Raw genomic sequence first — 10,914 nt, forward strand, 5'->3', positions numbered from 1 at the left:
GTCTACTTCGGCCTTGATGGCCTCATCTTTCTCGGCTGAGGAGTTTCTCATCTTCTGCTTGACAGGGCGAGCGTTGGAGAGCACGTTCAGCTTGTGAACGATCACCTCTCGGCTCACTCCTGGCATCTCGGCGGCCGAGTATGCAAAGACATCTTTGTTCCTTCTCAGCAGGTCTAGGAGATCGGCCCTGAATTTTGGTTCCAGGCCGACACCGACAGTCACGGTGCGTCCTGGATCAATCTCTATCTGTTCGGTCTCAGCCCCTTCGACCATGGCGACGTGGTTGGTGCTCATCGGTTCGTCCTCCTGTCTTAAGGATGGGTTCTTCCCTTTTTCCTCTTTCTTTGCCACTTTGAAGGATTGCATGTTGCATCCTCTGGCCGATATTTGGACGTTGACCACCTCGTCTTTTTCGTTCTTTGAGACGAGTTTATGAACCTCTCCGCGGTCCGAGACATACATCAGTGTCAGGGCCCGGATGGACATTACAGCATCGACCTCACTCAGGGTGACACGACCGATGAGAACGTTGTATGCGGATGAGCCGTCGATGACCACGAACTCGGACATCACATTCTTGGCCGCGTCGGATCGGCCGAACATCACCGGTAACTTGATAGACCCCGGGGGACCAAGCCTCGCCGGAGAAGTCATACAATGGGTTGGTGCATGGGCTAAGGTCCGCAATTTTCAGGCCGAGCCCCAGAAAGCACTCCCTGAACATGATGTTCGTGTAAGCACCCGTGTCAATCAGGCATCTCATGACCAGGTGGTTGGCTATGTCCAAGTGGACTACGAGTGGGTCGCTATGTGGGGCGATGACTCCTTCGTAGTCCTTCTTCCCAATAGTTATGCTCGGGATGTTGGAAGCGCGGGCATTGTAGTGGTGGGCACGAAGTTGACGGCCTGATATAGTTCGTTCAGGTGCCTTTTGTGCCCGTGAGCGGATCCGCCGTTCTCGTTTCCCCCGATGACAACATGAATTGTCCCTATCCGTTGAAAGACGGACTTTTTATCTGAGCCGCCGGTGCTTGTGTTTTGACCTCTGGCAACATATTTGCCGAGGCTCCCTTTCTGGATCAGCTCTTCAATGGCATTCTTCAAATGCCGGCAGTCGTTGGTTAAGTGACCGGTGTGGCCGTGGTACTCACAAAGATGTGCTCGTGTCACCGTCCCCCTAGGTTTGGGGGCCTTTCCCACTTCGCCCCTCGTTTTTGCTCGGGGAGAAGACCTCGGCGGCCGATACGACCAGGGGGGTGTGATCCTTGTACTTCTTATGGTAGTACGGACCTGAACTCCCCCCGGCGTCCGCTGGGTTCTGCTTCCTGGCGGGCCTGTCGGTCCGCGACCTATTATTGTCACGGCGCATTTCATCCGGCTTGTCCTCCCGGTGGCTCTTTCTTTCTGGGTGCCCGGCCTCGCCGTGGCCTACCCATATTTTGTGATAGTCTTCGACCTTGATGGCCTGGTCGGCCAATTTCCTGGCGGACTCAAGGCTCAGGCCACCGCACTTGATGAGCTCGTTTTCAAGTCCCCTCCGGGGAGGCCTTTCATCGGTCTGCGAAGGCGCTAGTTCGCATTCGCTCCCTAATCTGCCGAACCACGGCATCGAACCTCTTCACATAGCTTCGGAGTGACTCGCCTCCCTCTCGCCGATGGTCGAGATCCGATGTCTCGACGGCTCTCCTTTTATTGGTAGAGTACTGGGCCAAAAACGCGTCTCTTAGGTCGGAATAGGAGTATACCGACCCATCGGGTAGCCCCTTGTACCAGCTTTGCGCCATTCCAACCAAGGTCGTTGGGAAAACTCGGCACCAGACCTCGTCAGGTTGCTCCCACACCGACATGTGAGACTCGAAAGCCTCGGCATGATCGGTTGGGTCGCCCTCTCCTTTGTATGATATAGACGGTAGCTTTAGCTTTGGCGGCACCTGGGTCTCTAGGACGTAGGCACTGAGGGGCTGTCTGACCACGTGTCTAATGACACGCGGCGATCGGCTCCTCGCATCCCTAGTCCGGCCCCTCTCCCCGTGGCGGGAAGGGCTTCTTCTCCGACTCTGGTGAGTCGGACTCCTTCTTCGACTCTGGTGAGTCGGACTCCTTCTCCGACTCTGGTGAGTCGGACTCCTTCTCCGACTCTGGTGAGTCGGACTCCCTTCGCTCGTCTGGGGTATGCCTCGTGGGCGTCGCGGCGACATCGTCCTTCCGCGAGTGCGGGAAGGGCTTAGTTCTACCACTGACACTCTGGGCTCCCCCGGCGTCTTGGTAGGCTCAGCCTCTCTCAGTGCTTCGTTCAGGTTTCTCGGAGTCACCTTTTGGGCCCTAGCTTCCTGGACGGGTCCCGCTCTTTGTTGTCGGTGTGACAAGCAGTGTGAGCGGCCGGCGACAATCGTGTCCAGAGCTGCCCTTTTGCTTTGCATCAACCACACGCCCATGACGGTGACCTGGTCGGCGGGCGGCGGCGTATCGCATTATTGGCATCCCGAACTCCGGTTGAATTATCCGGTTGGTGGAGGGCTGCACAACCTGCAATGTGGACGGTATCTTAAGGTGGAGGGCTCTTGATTACGAACACCTCTTGTTCTTTTGACATCTTCTTAGCTTTTTGGGTGGGTTTCTTTTTTTTTTTTTTTTTGTTTGGGAATGACTAGCTTCTAGTATCTGTTTCCCCACAGACGGCGCCAATTGTTCCGGGTATGAATTCCGAAGTAGGTTTGTTTACCACGCTAGCTTTGTCGAATAATGCCTCTTCTAGCCTTGACTGCTCTCCTCGGCCTCTCCTGCAACAATGGGCAAACTGAGGGCTTGGCTTTGTGCCAAGCGTACTCACTCCGACGCTCAAGTCAGTGAACTTATTGTGATTAAGTAGTATGTAGCTTGATGACGTGTATTGTAGAGAGATGAGAGAGATAATACCAATTTAAGTGATTCTTAGGTTGGATTCCGGATCTCCTCCTCAATGAGGATTGAGGAGTATTTATAGACTTTCACCTTTTGTCACGTAGTGGCCAAGTGGGCCAAGTGGCGTAGCAGGTGGAAAGACTGATCTACCCTCGGCCGAGGGACCCATGGCAGGCCGGCGAGCCTGGTTGACTCCATGCCGAGGGTTCTTGGATATGAGTACGCGGGTATGTGCCCCGGCTGGAAGGTTGCCATGCCGAGACCCAGGCTGGAAGGCCGAAAGGCTGCATCGGCTGGGATGTCTAAGTCATTGGCTTGCTGTGGATGTCTCTGACCCCACTCAATATGTTGATTTGGTCAGCGGGTGCAGAATATGCCCCATCAATTTGCCCCCAGCGTAGTCTATGCCGTGGTATGGGCTCCGATGTATGTTGAGCGTATATTCTGCGCAAGTGAAAATTTTCTCGCCTTTCGCCCGCTTCTTCTCCCTCGGCTTACTTCTGTGCAGGCCGTACCATATCCCCCCTCCACATGGATGGGTAATGGACATCAAATGTGGAAGAGAAGATGTTACTTGCCGGCGGACTCAAGGTTGAGAGTGCTTAGGTGTACTTTTGATTGCCCCGGCCGTGCTACCTAGCTTGGTTAGTCATCTTTGCCGGGCGGAGAACAGATACTTTAGGATTTTGCTGAGGAAGATGAATAGTCAAAGGGATATGAAGGGGCGTGTTGAAGACGCTTGTTCTTGTTGCATTGATTGACATTCAACTGTTGCGTCGATTGACATTCCGTGTACGCATGCCCCGACATGTGTCTCTTCGTTGATTGGGCCGACGCTTTATGGGGCTCGCGCGTTTTGATTGGTCCTCCTTTATGGGCTTTTGCCTATAAATACCAGGCTTTTGAAGTGAAATTGGTTAGCAATTTCATTCATTCTAAAAATTTTCTTCTTTCCAAAATTTCCAAGTCTTTCCCTCTCTTCCGATCTTCAGAATTTTTACGTCGGCGTAGCACTTTTCTTCAAGGTAAACCGAAAAACCTTTTCAACTTTTTGTTTTGTTTAAGTAATTGTTGTGAACCATGTCTTCTACTGATGCCGGTCCCAGTACTCGTGCGCCGGGGGGTTCCCCGTCGCGTTTTGATGAGGAGGAGGTGGTAGCCGCAATTCCGTTAAGGTCGAGGGGCCCTAGGTCTCCTTCCCTAAGTTGACCGCGAGTTCGGAGGAGTGGGAGGATGATGACGATGTGGATGACGGTGATGATGATGAGGAAAGGAATCCTTCCGGGGCGGAGAGGGCGACAGTCTTGCATCATTACGATGCACCCGCTGACCAAATCAACATATTGAGTGGGGTCAGAGACATCCACAGCAAGCCAATGACTTAGACATCCCAGCCGATGCAGCCTTTCGGCCTTCCCACTGGTCTCGGCATGGCAACCTTCCAGTAGGGCACATACCCGCGTACTCATATCCAAGAACCCTCGGCATGGAGTCAACCAGGCTCGCCGGCCTGCCATGGGTCCCTCGGCCGAGGGTAGATCAGTCTTTCCACCTGCTACGCCACTTGGCCCACTTGGCCACTACGTGACAAAAGGTGAAAGTCTATAAATACTCCTCAATCCTCATTGAGGAGGAGATCCGGAATCCAACCTAAGAATCACTTAAATTGGTATTATCTCTCTCATCTCTCTACAATACACGTCATCAAGCTACATACTACTTAATCACAATAAGTTCACTGACTTGAGCGTCGGAGTGAGTACGCTTGGCACAAAGCCAAGCCCTCAGTTTGCCCATTGTTGCAGGAGAGGCCGAGGAGAGCAGTCAAGGCTAGAAGAGGCATTATTCGACAAAGCTAGCGTGGTAAACAAACCTACTTCGGAATTCATACCCGGAACACTAGTGCTACTTTTTTTTTACTTTAATTTTTTTTTCTCCTTTTTTTTACCTCGTGTCATTATGCTTTTTTTTTACAACTTTGATTTTTTTTTCTCTTATGTTTTTCTCTAATTTTCTCGTTATGTTACCTTTTTTTCTTTTTCTTTTTTTACCAGATTTTTTTTTTACTTGAATTTTTTTTTACTCTTATTTTTTTTACCTCGTGTTATTATGCTGTTATTGTGCTTTTTTTACGACTTTGATTTTTTTTTTCTCTTTTTTTTTTACCACATGTTATTGTGCTGTTATTGTTATTCCGTTGTTATTGTGATGTTATTCTGCTGCCACTTTGATTTTTTTTTCTTTTTTTTTTACCACGTGTTATTCTGCTGTTATTGTGATGTTATTCCGGTGTCACTTTGATTTTTTTATTGATTTTTTTACTGCTTTAATTTTTTTACTCTTTTTTTTACTGCATGTTATTCTGGTGTTATTGTGATGTTATTCCGCTGCCACTTTGGTTTTTTTTACGACTTTGATTTTTTTTTTTACCACGTGTTGTTGTGCTGTTATTCTACTATTATTCTGCTGTTATTGTGATGTTATTCCGGTGTCACTTTGATTTTTTTTTTACTACTTTGATTTTTTTATTATTTTTTACCGCATGTTATTGTGCTGTTATTCTGGTGTTATTGTGATGTTATTCCTGCCAAATAAATGACAAAAGACACCAATTTTACTCTTTTTTTTTACCGCATGTTATTGTGATGTTATTCTGGTGTTATTGTGATGTTATTCCGGTGTCATTTTGATTTGTTTTTACTACTTTGATTTTTTTACTCTTTTTTACCACGTGTTATTGTGTTGTTATTCTGGTGGTCTTGTTATTCTGGTGTTATTGTGATGTTATTCCGGTGTCATTTTGATTTTTTTTTACTACTTTGATTTTTCTACTCTTTTTTTACCACGTGTTATTGTGCTGTTATTCTGGTGGTATTGTTATTCTGGTGTTATTGTGATGTTATTCCGGTGTCACTTTGATTTTTTTTTACTAGTTTGAGATTTTTTTTACTCTTTTTTTTCTCGTGTTATTGTGCTATTATTGTATACGGCCACTTTTAAAATTTACCTTCTCAGCAAAATGCCTCCACAAGTAGTGCATAAAGGGAATGTGCTTCCATATTGGAGCGAAATCCAATGACATTCTGTAAAGCAGCCTTGTTTTGTTCTTTGATGACGGTAAACAAACATGAAGCTGGTTAAGATGGGTAGAACATTGCTTTGTACTTTGTCCCTCTAGTTTACCTGGTTTTGAGATTCATATCGTCTACAGCACCATACATGGTGGTTTGAACTCCATATCTATCGAATAGGGGTCCCAGTAACCTTTTAGCCCGGATACTGGAGTCAGGAATTTCACTAAGCTTCACATCAATTCCAAACATTATTCAATAAAAGAATAAGTTTTTCAGGTCAAGTCACTGAGTCTGCATTTCGAGTCTTGCCTTGACATGATTCTTGTAGTAAGTCCTGAGAGTCGGATCAGTGAAGAAGTCGTCATCAGAGGTGACATTACAGCCATCATCTTTCCCCCATTTCACATACTGTTGTTTACCACCATAGTCGCTCCAGTTATTCACCAATGATAATATTACCCTGATCTTATTCTTCTTCGCTTCACTCACCACAAAATCCAGCGCCTGTAAAAAGTTAAAATCGCGTTAACCTCCCAACATTTTTTATAAAATAGCAGTGACAGTATAAAAACTAACCTGGAAAACATTCTCATCGTAAACAGAAGGGAAGGTCTGCAATGCTCGCCATTGGCCATCGTTAAAAGCCCTAGTCCTGCAGACAGTTAACCCAACAATTGGTGCTAGTTGGAAGACTTCACTGACTTTACCGCGATTTGATTGATCTGCTGCAAATACCATTAGCCAGTAGGTATTGAAGCCATTGAAATAAAATGGGCTACCATTCACTGTGAATTGGACCCCATTCCTTCCTACTATTGTCCACGGTTCGTCTTCCTAACATTGCTTTGTAATGATTCATACTGCATAACTCGAACCGCTGCACAAACCGGACCACCATTAAAACCTGAGCTTGCTAAAAAAAACCAACGGTTCTTTCCAGTCTTAAACCTCTCCTTGAACCGGGTTTTGACCTCCTTAGCAGCAGTAACCTTCTTATCACGACTTCCAAGAACATCAGCAGAAACAACTTCTTTAAGATCAACATCAAGAGTGTAACGAGTTGGCATAATATGATTATAACTAACCATTTTAACGAAACTCTTAACCCTAGATTTCTTCGCTTGTTTCTTTGCGGAATCCTTCTTGATTACCTTGATAGGGTACTTGCTGATTCCGGCGACGAGGCAGTGACCGTATTTGCGATTGCCAGTTCCTTCATCATAGTTCTTGATGATTACGGCTTTCTTTCCGACGTATCGGCCTTGTAGCAGGATTACTGCTTTCCGGCGAGCGTTGTCAAGGACATTCACCGCGAGCGTTGTCAAGGATAACCGTCGACATCACCGGTGAAGTAGGTGATTTCGACGAAGAAGGTCGTTGCGGGTGATAATGTTCGTCGTCGGAGGTCGGAGTGGAGATGGAGAGGATAAAGGGAAGGGAAATAGTGGAGTAGGTGCAAATGATGGCTGACATCGCCGGCGAAGTGGTTGATTACCGGCAGATGGATTGGTCGCCGCCATACTTGCTGTCGTCGTTGAAGGTTGCTAGGTAGGAGAGGGAGGAGAGAGAAGTGGGAGAGAGGTAGAAGATGGAGTGGTTCTGTTTTCTGCGTGAGGTACAGTGTTTGTTTGCGATTATAAAAGAAGTGACATATGACCCAGCCCTTGGTTTCTTTTGATCTCAGCCCTTGGTTTCATTTGATCTAGTGGCTGAGATTTTCCAAACTCACAACTCACCGTAAGAACCAAACTCACGAGATCCCGCCTCTATATATATATATATATATATATATATATATATATATATATATATATATATATATATAGACGCGGCATCTCGTGAGTTTGGTTCTTACGGTGAGTTGTGAGTTTGAAAAATCTCAGCCATTGAATCTGAATAAATAGACCGCTGAGATTGCATCTAAATATCTAATAGTAATAAAATAAAAAAACACATCGTGCAACAGATAAGCCGCTAATTTATCGTCTAAACTAAGCTTTTCAATTGTGTGGTCGTCGTCATCGTCGTCATAATCATCATCGTCAACAGACGACCACCTCTCCAATTCATACTTGGGTAAGTCGTGTACCTTAGGCTGCAACATTAAAAAATTTAAAATAAAAGATAAGCAAATAATTAAGACGGAAATAGTCGAATTGTACCTTATCAGCTTGAATGGGGCCATAATCTTCATTAGCATAGCTATAATCAGTATAATCGCTACCCCAGTCGGTATAATCACCACCGACATCCGATAACAACGAAGTCGGCGCCATCTCTAACTCTCTGCTAATATTTGATTAGATTTATCTTTTTTTTTTTAATCAACTTTCGATCTGCGCCATCAATTTTTGTTGGTTACGAATTGAGCATTGGATGATTGCTTCTTGTTGCAGCTGGGTGTCCGTTGATACGGTCGTTATGTACCAAAAATAAATACCTAACTACTACTAACAGAAGTCAGCGGTAAGTAGGGTCGATCTCCACAGGGAGGCTATTTTGCTAATTATCTGTTTAACTTGGTCTGTCTGATGTCACAAAGTGGGGGTTTTAAATGTGATTTTCTAAACTAATAAGAGTAAGGAAAAGAGAATAAGAGAAAGGGATTAAGCAGATAGAGAGAAATAGCTAAGACAAACGGTTCACCATAATCATCCGGTCAAGTAATCTAGGTCTCAGGTCAATGCAAATACGGTCTAAGGAGCAGTGAAAATCTCCTTTCGGTCTCAATTCGCCCTAAAGTGTAAACAGCTTAACTTTCGCCCTCACTGCAATACCCTATCGTTCGCTACTAGTCTCGCCTCTTCCAACCTTTCGGTCCAGGTCGAGGATCACTAAGAAATAAATGCCTAATTGTTTCGACTCAATCAGACGGATACAATTAACTGCAGCATTTAACCAACAAAGACTATACCAGCATTAACCCAATAAATCGATTACTCTCCCTTCATGATTATGGATCCCCTATAGTCTTAGCATATGAAAATTAGCTACTCATTATCATCGAATTAACAACAACAACAAATAAATAATTGAAACTAAACATAATGATAAAACTGATAAGGATTGAATAAAAGCAATTATGATAATAAATAAGGGAAGAAGGAATTCAAGCAATAAAAATGATTAAAAGATTAAAGAAGAATATTAGTACCAATACAATCCGAATCTGAGTAGCAAAAGTATAAGGAAGAACAAAATCCAAAGAACAGTAACCTAAGGTAAAAAATGAAATTCAACGAGAGAGGAGAGGAGCAGAGTACGTTGTTCCCCCTCAGTCTTATGCTAAAAATCCATCCTAAACCTAATCTATGGACTAATTACCAAGGCCCATAAGAGAAATTAGGCGGAAATTAACTAAAGCACAAGAAACCACTCGATCGAGTAACTTTATATCACTCGATCGAGTAAAATTAAGCTCAAACCACTCGATCGAGTAGAAAATATACTTGATCGAGTAACCCCTAAATTGAATCTACTCGATCGAGTAGAAAAAGGACTCGATCGAACATAAATCCACTCGATCGAGTACTTTCCAGCGCACATTTCCTGCTTTGCGCACTGAACTTCAAACGGCTGCCATTTCTTCGTTACTTGGGCAAACAAGGCGATTCCGGTGGCGTTGGAAAGCCAAGAGGACAAACTTTCATCTCCAATTGAAATAACCTGAATATCCATTGTATAACTCGAGATATGGCTCTTCAAAGTAGGTACTAACAATTTGAAGTTCTTCCTTTGCTCGCCTAGCTATTTTACTTCTTTGCGCATCTCAAGATAGCTACATTCCCGCTCCAAATTCACTCTTCCTCCAAATGCATGCTAAACGGACGGTAAAAGGCTCAATTTCACCATTTTCTGGTTCATTCCTGCAAATAAGACAAAACGACCCAAAGTAGGATATTTGGGGGTATTTGTAGCTAGATGCTACATAAATAGTACAGAAATGCGTGTAAAAATGAGGTAAAAACCTTATATAAAAGACACGCATCAAATCTCCCCAAACCAAACCTTTGCTTGTCCCTAAGCAAATATGAATGCAACTAAGAAACAACAGTGGAACGGGACCAACGCATCAGCTACAAATCACCCACTAAAACCAATTTAATGCAATAACTGACAAAGTAGCAAATGAGAAGTGCAAACGAGTTAAATCAATGTTTCAAACTTACTGAACCGTCGACCTTGCAAGACTCAAAAGATATCGGACTCTCACGGGTCGCTCGTCACTCAAAATCAGGCACAAGGTGAGTATATATGTGAAAGATAGGAAGAAGTAAAGACACTCACCTAACTCGACCTATAAGAACATGCATGCAGTTAACATGAATAAAGTCTCTACAACCGTACATATGCATTCCAACCATACTAATGACCAAGACACATGCCGAGGACTTACATTTGGGTAAGTGAGGTAATGGGTAAGAAGGGGCTAAAATGAATTTGGATATGTGGGGTTAATAGCCAGGCTAGCAACAACGAATCCAAATATAAACTGCATCCCAACTTCGTACTCAATACAGCAAGATGAAACGGTGCAAAACCATGCACTAAACTCACGAAACACCAAAAATCGTCAACTCCCCATAAGATATAAATAAGACATGGGAGTGAAAATCATTATCCAATTTCTTTTTTTTTTTGATTTTTTTCTTTCTTTTCTTATTTCGCTTTTTTTTCGTTCTCTTTTTTTTCGTTTTTTCGTTTCACTTTTTTTTTCAACAATTCTTTTATTTCCTTCAATTCTTCCACCATCTTCTGAAATCAGATAAAACAACCATATTGCAATAAAACATTCCAATAACTACTCGTCACTAGCTCGGCTAGGGTAGGAAGTATTTTAGAAAGTAGTTAATAGGACAAAAAGGCAATTTGGCTATGTGAGGCTCATGGGTAAAATGAAGTAAAGGGAACTGCCTCTCCTAACATGTGTCACCATCCA

General features: G+C 44.3%; 1 protein-coding gene across 1 annotated transcript; it reads right to left on the reverse strand.

Moving 5' to 3' along the window:
- Positions 1–5,710: 5,710 nt before the first annotated feature.
- On the reverse strand, positions 5,711–6,987 carry LOC141608982 (mannan endo-1,4-beta-mannosidase 6-like). The gene is made up of 2 exons (XM_074428269.1): positions 6,552–6,987; positions 5,711–6,479 (listed from the first exon to the last, which is right to left on the reverse strand). Exons 1-2 carry the CDS (start codon positions 6,711–6,713, stop codon positions 6,258–6,260), a joined length of 384 nt encoding a protein of 127 aa, XP_074284370.1. The 5' UTR covers positions 6,714–6,987; the 3' UTR covers positions 5,711–6,257.
- Between the last annotated feature and the right edge of the window lie 3,927 nt (positions 6,988–10,914).

Source organism: Silene latifolia, chromosome 10 (genome assembly GCF_048544455.1).
Source record: "Silene latifolia isolate original U9 population chromosome 10, ASM4854445v1, whole genome shotgun sequence".
NCBI classification, from domain to species: Eukaryota; Viridiplantae; Streptophyta; class Magnoliopsida; order Caryophyllales; family Caryophyllaceae; genus Silene; species Silene latifolia.

Excerpts from the sequence above, each read along its gene's own strand:
- LOC141608982 (XM_074428269.1), bottom strand. The coding sequence starts at position 6,713 with ATGGTATTTGCAGCAGATCAATCAAATCGCGGTAAAGTCAGTGAAGTC. Across the intron at positions 6,480-6,551 it reads ACGATGAGAATGTTTTCCAG|GCGCTGGATTTTGTGGTGAG; the intron begins GTTAGTTTTTAT and ends AACTTTTTACAG.